Source organism: Eucalyptus grandis, chromosome 2 (assembly GCF_016545825.1).
Source record: "Eucalyptus grandis isolate ANBG69807.140 chromosome 2, ASM1654582v1, whole genome shotgun sequence".
In the NCBI taxonomy this organism is placed as follows: Eukaryota; Viridiplantae; Streptophyta; class Magnoliopsida; order Myrtales; family Myrtaceae; genus Eucalyptus; species Eucalyptus grandis.
In genome coordinates, this window is record NC_052613.1 from 19,079,729 (window position 1) to 19,092,039 (window position 12,311).

A 12,311-nucleotide genomic window follows, 5' to 3' on the forward strand; every position below is an offset into this window, starting at 1 on the left:
TGATCATTCATATAGCAATTTCAGCATATTAAACATGTAGAAGTTATGAAGCTAAATTCCTAATGATCTCCACATCAAACAGCAAACAAAAATTTGATGGAAAAACAAGACAGAGATCATAACATAGACTTTGATACCAATATAGGATAAAAGTCAGCGGTAGAAACTACTAATTTTTTTATGCACAACAAAAGGCAATTACTCAAGAATATACGTGGAATCACCAGCGCACAATAGATGAATTTACGACTTCACGATGGTCTAAATACAATCACAAAGAAAGTATTATTGTTCTATAGTGTTAATGCCAATTGTCTTTTCAAAATAATAATGAAAGTATTTTTTGTGTGTTGTTCTTTGTGAAGATAGGAGAACGTTATTTTTCAAAGCGTTGTTTTCTATTTCTTGATGTATTGGTTATTTATAGAAATTATTAACTTCCCCAAAGATAATTACTCATATCTGTTCAAGAAGTACCTCTCAAGACACACCCAATCAGGCAATTGGTGCCTCCTGAATGCACATCCCATTAGGGCAAACCGTGCCCCTTGGACACACCCCATCTTGGGCGAACTGCCGAAATATAACAGTGCTATGAATAACTGTTTGGTAAATTAAGACCCGTTCAATTAAAATGAGTTACACAAGTAAAGACCCATTTTCGAATTGCGTGTTAAAATGTGGCCCGCATGCATGGTGCAATTTTCACTTTCCATTTGTAGCATCGCCTAATATAAACTTCATTGACGACCACAAGCTTACCATTATTCAAAGGCTCAAATACAAGGCAAAAAGAAAACAGTAGTCGGGAAATTGTTGGGAAGTATCTTATGGTGTGGAGAAAGCGAGAGGGAGAGCTTTACATGATAGCACAGCAAGCTGGTTCGGGTTCGGACTCCGTTACAATGTACGGCAGATATGCCGAGAAAGCCGGCGGCTCCGCTGCCTTGGGCTGCTGCTCATCTTTCTTGGGCTTTTGTTCTTCCTTCTTCTCCTCTTTGAAATCATCCACCATCTCCAACTTCGCATGAGCCACGTTCTTGCGAAGCTTCTTGGCAAACTCAACTGCATCGATTTCGTCCCCCGTTGCTTCAATCACGTCTCGATCCGTTCCTTTCAAACTCAACGATAGATTAGACCCCCCCCACCCCCCAAAAAAAAAAAAAAAAAAACACACTGAACGATAGGAACCCTAAATGCATTGATCGAGGAAATGGAAATAATTCAGATTTTATGCTTGCTTCTCAGCCTTCTCTATTACACATGGCAAAGAAAGGATTTCTTTTCTTGTAAAAACTTCTTGTATGCTTATATCAATACTTGAAACCAATTCCTTCCTTCATGCGACAAGTTTCTTTTCGGACAAGGACCTCTTCAGTGTCTGCTTCATATTCTTGACAAGTATTACAACTAAATTTCTTCCTTCAGTGACCTTTTTAATCTTTCTTGCGGGCAACCCTAAGTACACTCATTTTCGTTTTCGATTATTACCCGGGACAGTGGCAGCAATTTTCGTTTGGAAACTTCAGTTTTCCAAACAATGGATGAAGAGGAGCAGTAGCAGGATGATCGCGCAATAGATGAAGAAGAGAACCGAGTTCTTCTGCAGATGCAAAGCATCCTTGCGTGACTAAAATGCACAATGCTGCCATTACAAAGACAGATTATCGTTTAGATGAGTAAAAAAAAATTATTCTTCAACCTAGTTTCTGAATTGATAAATTTTGAGACCTTATATTTTGCAAACCATTATTTTAAATTCATGAAGCACCGTTCATAAATAGGATTGACATCAATTTATTAAGAAGGCCATTCTTCGGCACTATAACAACAGTCAGGAGATGGCCTTCACAACAATAGGACTCCTCACATGATGTTCAGTGTCTGACCATATCAGCTCCCCGAACGAGTAGTCCTCAGTCGCACCAGCTCCTTTCACCTTCAGCATGACCTTGAAAGACTTCTCTTCGCCAATCTTCTTGAACTTCAGGTAGGCTGGCTTGACAAGAACCAAAACTCCATTCGGTTCCAGTATCGACGCCCTGTAGGTCCCTGGAAAGCCAACATTCTTCACAGTTCGAGTCACTGTGATTGATCTTGAGAGCTTAGGAACTGTGATCGAAGGATAGTTGAAGTCTAGAAGACCAATGCGTTTTGAACAATCATAGGCACCGTCAGTGACATTTGAGATCTGCATTGCATTGTAGCCTAGAGAACACAAGAAGTTGAGATAATCTATGATGCCCAGATCATAGACCAGGCCAGGGTCCATAGCACGGTTGGGTTGGATGTGTCCAGCTCCATAACTGAAAGGAGTCGCCTTGTAGAAGGAGTTATTCATGATCGATTCCATTGCATTATCTAGGATAGTTGCTGCAAGCAAACAGACGGGGGGGCAAAGATCTATCAGTACGTTATGCATCTTGGAAACACCTATGGAACACCAGGCTAGTTAGTCATGACCATATTATGTACAGGTTCAGTTCGCATTGTTTTCAGTGGAGATTGCAAGAGAAGCGGAGTTGTCATTTTCACTTCCCTAAGGTTCAGCGTGCCCATCAGACATAACAGTTGAGCTCATAATGTAGTCGAAGTATATCATTCACCCATACTCACCACTCGTCATGATTGCCGATCGAATTGCAGCAGGACTCCATTCTGGATGTAGAGTTTTCAGAAGACCAGCAACACCAGAAACATGAGGACACGACATCGAGGTGCCCGACATAGCATTATAAGGGACCCGGCGTTTGTCATAAGCCTGATCTGTCGGCCCCGCTGCTTCAGTGTAGGCAGCTATGACACTGACTCCAGGTGCAGTAACATCCGGCTGGTCAAGATCATTTCAGTAACTCAACTACCTTTACAAAAGCAGCGTGACTAACTCTGCAATAAACCTTCAAAGTACCTTTAGAATTTCGGGTATGATGGTGTTCGGCCCCTTCGAGGAAAAAGCCGCCATGAACGGAGATGGCTTCACGCCCAAGTTTGTCACTACACGTGTGATCTGAGCAGTGGGAAACCTGTCGCGAGAAATGTTGCACAAACGCGGTCAAATCATGCGGACACAATTTATGCCGGCCTCATGAGCTGGACCGAGAACAACATTTGCCTCGCAACAATCTGTCATTAGGGAGCAAAAGGGAGCCTGTGTGCACTTACTTAGTTGAGTTGATGTAACTGAAGATGGCAGCCCCATCGGTGTAGTTGACGTGAGACGCAGGAAGGAAATGTGGGTCCGAGAGGATTTCGCTTCCTGAAACCAAATTGTTGGCAAGGACCATCCCGACCGCGCTGGCCAGTAGGGCCTGCTCTCCCTTGTCAACCCTTGCGTTATCTCCTCGAAGGCAAACCAGGATCTTGCCCTTCACCTTCCTCGGATCAAGCGTTCCATTCTTGCAGAGTAGCCTGTCTCATGCAACCATAAACATATAACAGTTAGCAATAGAGTATATACCGAGCTAAGCAAAAGAAGTAAATCGACGGGTTCGGCTGCTAACAGTAATTGCAAGATATCGATAGTGCGGAACTGGTTGTGATCCTTACGCTTCATTGGCTGACACATGGGACAATCTAGCATCCGCTGCGCTGATCAGCTTGTAGAACTTGCCTCTAGGCAAGGATTTCGGTGATAAGCTCGCACCCTTCGGGGCAAAAGGAGAAAGCAGAAGGACACATATATATATATATATATATATATAGATTAGCAGTTTGCCGAAATTGGAAATGCATTCAACACTGATTCACATAATCAAAGTCCCCGAGGCAATGCGACAAACTGTAAAACAGGCTTTATCGCTTGTCCAGACTAACTTATGAACCGACGCGATGATTAAGGGTTTTGCTCGATGAAATATCACTAATCATCTTGCGGACATTCATCATTTGAATATGCAATTTCCAGTGCATTCGTGTAGTTTTTCAAATTGGTAATGCGTGTCAAACCCTAAGAAGAACTTCACCAATTTTAGCGCGAGAGTCTGACCTTGAATCTACTCTGATCGCCAATCACCACGTAGTTGGAGAAATCCCTGTCCATGGTGCTTGCCGCCACCGTGATCAGCCAAGGCGAGATGTTCGAGACCGTCCCTTCGCTGGGCCCAGCATTCCCGGCCGAGCAAACCACAACGACGCCATTCCTCACGGCGTGGAAGGACCCGATCGCGATGCTGTTGTTGAACAGCGGGGAGGGGTCGCTACCAAGGGAGACGGAGAGGACGTCCACGCCGTCGTGTATGGCAGCGTCGAAGCCGGCCAGGATGTCCGCGTCGAAGCACTCGGTGCCAGCGACCGGCGGCCAGCAGACCTTGTAGGTGGCAACCCGCGCCCCTGGGGAGCCGCCCTTGGCAGTGCCCCGGCCGTAGCCGAAAATGCTGGCGCCGGCGACGAAGTGGCCGCCGGCGGTGGAGAGGGTGTGGGACCCGTGGCCGTTGTTGTCACGGGGGGCGTCGAAGGAGGCGTTGAGAGGTCCCACCACGGCGGCGTAGCCTCCTTTGAAGTATCTGGCGCCGATGAGCTTCCTGCGGACCGATGTTTCCATTGGCGGGAGTTATTTTTGCATTTTCTTTTGCAAAATCTATTTCCAATTTTTTTTCTTCTAAATATTTAATAGAGGAAAAGGAAATGTGTACAAATAAAAAAAGAAAAGAAAAGAAAAGACAATTAAAAAAAAAAGGACTGCTAAATGAATATGTTAGAAGGAAATTTGGAAAAAAGAAAATTGTTCATTTACAAATTCTGATTTTGCTTAATGAAGAAAAACAATAAAAAGTTAAAACGTTGAGAACAAACCCTACTCTCCTTGTACAAATTTCGGTCTCGAGTGTTGAAGTCTGAATGGTACCATCTCGATTGCATTTTCATACACTAAACAAAAAAGTACTGAACTCTATTCGATCAAAATTATGTCACTCACCCGTGTCATCAGTAATAATTTTGTTAAAGCTTCATTTATTTCGTAGAAAATGAATGATTTAAAAAATATTTTTCTAAAAATGATCGCTTACAAAAAAAAAACGGAAATTATTTTTATCGTTCAAGAAAATGTTTAGACATAAATTATTGTCATTAATGAAAATAATTCATTAACTAAATATTTTAAGTGATGCAAGTGATCATTTTATAAAAAAAGGTAAGTTATAAGTAAGGAAAAAAAGGACAAAAGAACAGCTCAAGTGCCAAAATTTAGCACGGAAAAATACTTAAGTGCCAAAAATAAAAACTAAAAATTGGAAAATTGAGATACCTAAGTGCCAAGTCAAGCTAATCTCGCTAGAAATCATATGTGGCAATTTTTTTATTAATATTGCTCATCTACGTGGCTTACTGGAGAGTTGACTTAATAAAGAAATGCCAAAACGACATCGTTTTAGTGCGAATTTGAATTTTAATATAAATATTAATCAAATTTTAAATTAAAAAGAAGAAGAAGAAGAAGAAGAAGAAGAAGAAGAAGAAGAAGAAGAGAGGGAGGAAGATGGAGATTGCAAGCGGTAAGGGCTGCCGCCTCCCCATCATCACCGAAGCCCTTTGCCGCCTGCAATCTCCATCTTACTCCTTTTAATAATAAAAAAATAGTTTTAAATTTAATTTAATTAATATTTATATTAATTATCTACCCACAACAACAGTAAAACGACATCATTTTTACACTTGTCTAATTACGTTAGCATGCAAAACCACGTTGTTTTATACTTATCTCGTCGAAAAATTGTTACATCAGCATTTTAGTCGGATTTTCTCGCATTTGGCACTTAACTAATCAATTTTGCTCCGATTTTGATACTTAAGTGTCATTTTCCTAATTTTTTTACATTTAAATATTTTCCATGGTAAGTTTTGACATCCCTGATATCCGGAACTCGAGAAAAAAGTATGAGCATAGAGAATTCCTCTTATTGGGCCGAACAATCTAGTCATCGAGAGTCGTTGAGGCTAGATATGGTGCGTAAAAAGATTGTCAACGAAAACGGAAGTCAACAATTATGGGTTTTTGATATCTTTTAGCCAACTTGATTTTTCATAAAAGTTTGAAAATAAGGAAGGAAAGATTGTCCGGACCCAAAAGCTAGTCAAAGTGAATTAGCGGAGTGAAATGAGATTTGTCCATTTTGAAGGAAGACAAAAATTGGAACAACCGTGATGACAATGAAGGTGGAGATGAAGACAGTTTACCTCTCGTGAAAGCCAGCTAATTCTTGAGAAAAATAATAAAGGAAGGAAAAAATAAGGCTTCATATGTCAAATTGATTAAAAAAAGAGCCAATTTCAAATGAATTGCATTTTTTTTTTTTTTGTTAACTTGCTATATAGCTCTATGCATATCGACACATCTACATGGGTTGAGATCCTTTTAAATTGGAGGTAACTCCAAGATAACAAATGAAGTCATCATCATTTGAGAAATCTACATAATAGACAAGCACCCAAAGAAAACATTAATTTTCCTGGGGAAGGGCAAGCGGTTGCGCCACCAAGGGTGTTACTCAAGCCCGACGAGGCCGAGCTCGTTCTTGGTAACACCGGATGTGGCATCGCGAACCCTAGCCCAACTCCAAGGCTAGGCCTAATGTGGGGGCGAGCATCGAGAGAGGAATTGAGGTTAGGGGCCCCTGGAATCACCAAACGACGAGGACGGTGGGACTGGGGGCGGTCAAGCGGCATTGCACGGTGAAAATCGCGGCCAACAATAGGCAAGCCGATACAACATTAAATGAAGTTTGACTCTTTCAATTATAGAGATCATAAAAAAGGTAAAAAAAGGTAATTAAAAAATGGCATCTTCTTCTTTTCTTTTTCTTTTTCATAAATTTAGGAAACGGATTAAAATGGAAAAATATTCTAAAATTTGGGTAATAGCAAAATTATATAAATTTGTCAATAGTGCAAAAAGATTAATTTAACTTTATCAAGGAAATTCGATGACTCAAATTGGATATTTAAAACTAATTTGAGGATTACATCGAACATATCAAATGTTTGAGGAGGACATTATATATAAGGCTAAAGTTTAAAAACTATTAATGTCAATCATTATTGCTTCTTTAATCTTGTTGCATGTGCTCTATCGTGTAAGTTATTCGAAGAGCATCTCGTTTCTTAGACATTGTATAACCAAGGACTAGTTCTAAGTTAAAATAGTTCATAACATGGCCCAACTCTATAATGAAGAAACAGTACCAAATAAGGATGGGTACAGTCCGGGTGGGCGGTTCCTACCTTAAAACTTAAAACCATTCACTAAGGATCGGTTCCCAAAAATTGGAATTGGGACCCTTCCGTTGGTTCCATAAATCCACCCAAGAACCAACTCGTGGGTTTAGTTCAGTTCTCAAGTGTATCCATGGAACCGGACTCAAATTCCTATAAAATTGCATTCATGGTGGACCTAATTTCTATTTAGAGCATCAAAGCTTGTTCGGCCTTACATTCGAGTTGAATTGCAAACCATTGGTTTTGATTAAGGATTGAAAATTATGGGGTAGAACAAATGAGTAATCTTCATTAGCTAAAAACTTAATTTTTTCGAAGATCATGCCATGGTCCTCTTATAATTTTTCGACATCGAAAACATGTGGAGAATTAGACTCTACATTAAAAGTCCTAACCTATACAAAAGTTAAAACATTAATCGCTTAATACATCTTTTTTCAACATCAATCTAATTCAATCATGGAAATTACTAAGGAGAGACATGATTATACTCTTAAAACGAGTCATTGGCTCTTAATTTTGTATCTTGATGACAAAATGCTGCAATATTTATGGACATCTCCAATCAGTTCTCTTCTTTCACTTCGTTTGTTTATTTTGTTTTGGTTGAGAAAAAAATAGATTATTAAAATGAAAAAAAAAAAATTTATGGGGTTAATCCTATTACACACCAAGAGACAAAATTAGTCAATAATGTTCAACAACTATAATATATTTGGTTGAAAAACTATAAAGTAATTAAGTAATTGAGATGAAATTTCTGGTTTTGTGTGTGTGTACGGTCTGGTCCAGATGGTCACCTAAAATCGGTTATGGGTACTGTACTCATTGGTACCACTAAATCAGAATCTGGAACCAAACCGGCTCCTATGGGAATCGTTGATTCTAGTCCGATTCCGAATGATTTAGGTGATTTTCGGTTCTTTTGCACACCTTTAATACTGAAAGATAATAATTGAAAAGTAAGCATATATCATCTCGAAATGAGGTGGGTGGAGAAAAGTCAGCGTTTTGAAAATGGCAACTTCTTTTTGTCTTATTTTTTTGCTGTTTTCTTTTTGGGGTTGAGCATGGAAGGATAAGAAAGTGGGAGAGCGGGAGCAAGCACAGAACCTGTTGCAGCGAAAGCGAGGATCCTTGTCGTTTTGACAGATTCCTTTCCATTTTGGAGGAATCGGTCCCAACCCTTGGTCGCTAAAGCTCTTGGATTCCGGCCACACCCCTGCATGCGCCAAAACCTCAATCGATCACATCTTTTTTCCCATTTTGTGCACCGAGGCTTGTCAATTCCAGGTCCAACACAGCAATAGCAGCAAATAAATCCACCCCTCGTGGAGAGTTTGTTTGTGTGTGCGTGTGTGAATTTTTATTTATTTATTTATTTTTACGTTTTTAATCATGAGGGCGCGCTTCACCTTCTCCGGAAAAGAGGGTTTGTCCGGGGCAGCTTTGGTGGGAATTGTTCTGTGTATTTTGTGGTTTTGGCCCCCGGATATGTGCTCTTGCACGTACCAAATTCAACTCCTGAAGTGAGCGCAGCACTTAAACATGGCGGGATGAACGTTGACCCTTCCTTTGGCCCACAGGATCAACTTTGCTAATGGTTTAATTTTCATGAGAGAGAGAGAGAGAAAGAAGCTTCTGAGAGTTTCTGTTGCAATTATGAGCTATTAACCAAACACCTTCCAAACTATATTGTTTCATACTTCTAATTGTTGTGGAAAAACTATGCTAAACAATCTTGTAACATAAGGATGGGAGTCCTCTACAATTAGGGGATAATTGACTACCTCAAAGACCGAAGTGACCCTGAATTCATAAAACTTTTACCCCCAAGAAAGCTATACCTAAACCTAATATACATAATACACACACACACATATATATGCGCACGTCACCCCCATGTGCAGCCACTAGCTTTGGCAGCCGTAGTAACCAGCCTCCTTGCGCTGCCTATCACTCGGTCTCTCTCCATCCCTCCATGATCAAAAGTAGAGGGAGCACGCGGGATGGCCTAGACCACTAAGATGTCAATTTAGGCTCTATCTTCGTCCCAAGCATAGCATCATATCAAGTTTTACGCATATGGTACCAGATGCATAAAGATGTGTTCAAATTAGCTTTTATTTTCCATCCTCAATGATTAAAAGTAGAGGGAGCACGTGTGATAGCCGAGACTACCAAGATGTCAATTTAGGCTCTATCTCCATCTTTAGCATAGCACCACATCAGGAGTTTTAGGCATATAGCTTACAGCATGCACAAAGATATGTCCGAATTGACTTTCACTCTTTCCTATTAAAAAAATAATTATCTTCATATGTGGCTTTTATAATTTGACATGCATGAAATGTTGAATATCAAAAGTTCTTTTGAAAGAACATTCGAATTGAGACATCTAGTGCTAAATTAATAATTTCTTTCCATATTTTGCCCAAACATTGAAATACATCTTTTCACTCTAAATCTTTGACTAAAAGCAAAATATACTCATTTTTTTTCCAAATTAAAAGAAACAGTCTAACAATGTGCTGACTCCAAATTAAACTTAAGACATAATGTATTTCCCTTCTAGTGCCTTTGACTAGTATTCAACATTTGACCCTCTCAAATGTGCATCTCTAATGTCTAAACACTTATGTCATATATACATGGTATTCGCAATTAGATTCACAAGAAGAGGATAGAGAATATGAAGATGATAAGCACCTCTAGAGCAAATTGCTCCACAAATTTTCATTATTATTTTCCCGTTTTGCATGCATTTTTTTTAATAGACTTTCGATCGTGCAGCTACACAGGGCGTGCTCCTCTAGTCAGCCAGCAAAAGACAACATCCAACAATTTTCCATAAAATAAAATTTTCCTCATGGGTCGAGAAAATCTTTGATCTCTTTACATGCACACATGTCCATCATTCATGGCAGAAAATTATCATATCTACTACTTTACTGAGGATTAGGCACATTGGAGTGTGCTCGACTCGCTACCCGTTCCTTTAATATCTACCCTCTTATATTATGCCTCAACCTGTTATATGTGCGTAGGTCAATGAGCCGACAACACAAAGTCCATAGCTTGCGAAAATCATTAGATGGTTATCGATAGTTTTAATATGACACAGTTTGAGACACGATGAAACTACGATCCGTATTAGAATGAAGACAACATGCGCTGACCGAAGCAAGAACCGAACATGGAGAGTAAACGAAAGTCGGAGATCTTGAAACATTCGCATTTCTTTATGGTAGATAAACGACATGAAAGCTTTGCTCTGGTTATATTGTAAGTCAACGTCTGTGGGTTTTGCGGGACTTATATTATTTTTTGTCAAGAAAATATGATGTTAGACTAGATAAATGAATAAATAAATAGTGGGTCGAAGTCGCTTGCCTGTGTCCAGGTTCCCAATGATGGCATCTTCACCAAATCGAGCCTTCTTCCAGATTGACTCGGAAGAAATCACGCCGTTCTGCTCGAGGCCTAGAAACTCCCACGATCTTGTTGTGTGTAATTTCTTGCCCTGGTTCAGAAAAACCGACACCACTCTTGGGTGCTCTACCAAAGATGAGAAAACCAACAATAAGCATTCGAGATGGAAAAGAAAGACTAAGTGCGAACTTGGCGGAAAAACGAAATTTGAACAATTAAAGTTGATTTATTTAGCAATGCGACGGGCTAAGTTTGGATTTTCAATCGAATATTATTGATACACTTGACACGCGCGTCTCGCCTACTGCACTAGCCTTTCTCAAAGTTTCATAGATGTGTAGAGACATTGCTCTTTTGTTAATTATTTCGAGGGTTTGCGCTAAAAAATATGCATAGGGTGGAGCAACAAGCATTGTGGGAACAAGGGGTTGTTCGACTTGTCATCAGGAGGTGCAAGTTGCACCACAAGTTTACGATAGAAGCAAACAAAAGGACTTTGTTGTTTTTGGTGGTCAAAACTCCAAACCAAGGAAAAAAAGGGTCGGAGCTTACTGGCGATTTGGGCAGCTACTTCATCTTCAAAAGTCGCGGCGAAGCCATTGATGTGCCTCGTGTACGAATAGAAGATGGCCTCCTTGGCGTCGTCTCGGCTATACAAAACATAGTCATCAATGCGTACTATAAACCGATAAGAAGAAGTAGAAGAAGAAGTGGTGGTGGTGAACTTTATCTGCATCGAAATGCAATACCTTCCCAAGAAAGAGCCAAGAAACTCATGGTGAGATTCTGTCACTCGACTCAGATCAGCCAGTGAAGCATCTGGGCCGTGCGAGTGAGATCCCAAGTAAACCACGTACGACTTCGCTTCCACACACACAAAGAGACACAAAACAAAAGGCATATTTTTAATGATGATGGTGATGACGGTGATGATGATGACGATGACGATGATGATATCTGTTAAGATACGGCCATCTTCAAACCGAGACTAAAATGGAGAGATTCCATTGTTAAAGGAACAGTGCGAGGGCTTAGGCTTTGAATGCTCACCCTTTTTGCAGCAAAAGCGGGCGTCTGGTGCTGTGTTAAGGAAAGAAGAAAGAGCACGAGAAGGTGAACGGAGAGGGTCATGGCAACTTCTCTTTGGAAGGCACTTGCATCACCCCCTTGCAGGAACGGTAGAAAAGAAGCGAAGATGGGTGTGTTCTATTTATAATGCTTGGGGGGAGAGAGAGAGAGAGAGAGTCCAACTCCACAAGCCCAGCCAAAAATATTTTGTCCTTTTGTGGAGCCGAAACAGGGGTTGAGGACAAAATGGTCAAAAAGAAACCCTAATAAACTTCCTCAGACAAGCCCCGTCTTGTAATACTTTATTTCTTCATATACCATGGGAGGAAAACATCATTGACAATAATAAGTCAACCGACCCATAAGAAAAGAGATGTGTAGACGCATGGAGAGAAGTAAGATGGAATTCGTATGATGCAAGCAATGATGCTTGACCGGTCACACGATGTCATTGCCATCGTCATCTCGTAATGTATCTGTCGCATAATTTACTTTTCTCGACTTCTGGATCTGTTTCGAGATATTTTCACGTTTCATATAAAATACTAAATGAGGAGGTTTATTATCTTTTTTAAGAACTTTGGCAGTGAGGGTGTAGA

General features: G+C 40.3%; 1 protein-coding gene across 1 annotated transcript; it reads right to left on the bottom strand.

Moving 5' to 3' along the window:
• Positions 1-495: 495 nt before the first annotated feature.
• On the bottom strand, positions 496-11,775 carry LOC104454518 (subtilisin-like protease SBT5.3). Its single transcript, XM_039306851.1, has 13 exons — positions 11,695-11,775; positions 11,394-11,503; positions 11,197-11,294; positions 10,606-10,770; positions 8,326-8,434; positions 3,986-4,520; positions 3,547-3,644; positions 3,163-3,408; positions 2,909-3,023; positions 2,617-2,830; positions 1,844-2,373; positions 644-680; positions 496-602 (listed from the first exon to the last, which is right to left on the bottom strand). The coding sequence occupies exons 1-13, from the start codon at positions 11,773-11,775 to the stop codon at positions 496-498; spliced, it is 2,445 nt and encodes an 814-aa protein (XP_039162785.1).
• Between the last annotated feature and the right edge of the window lie 536 nt (positions 11,776-12,311).

Excerpts from the sequence above, each read along its gene's own strand:
- LOC104454518 (XM_039306851.1), bottom strand. The coding sequence starts at position 11,775 with ATGACCCTCTCCGTTCACCTTCTCGTGCTCTTTCTTCTTTCCTTAACA. Across the intron at positions 11,295-11,393 it reads CTTGGCTCTTTCTTGGGAAG|CCGAGACGACGCCAAGGAGG; the intron begins GTATTGCATTTC and ends TGTTTTGTATAG. Across the intron at positions 3,409-3,546 it reads CATGTGTCAGCCAATGAAGC|GCTACTCTGCAAGAATGGAA; the intron begins GTAAGGATCACA and ends TGCATGAGACAG.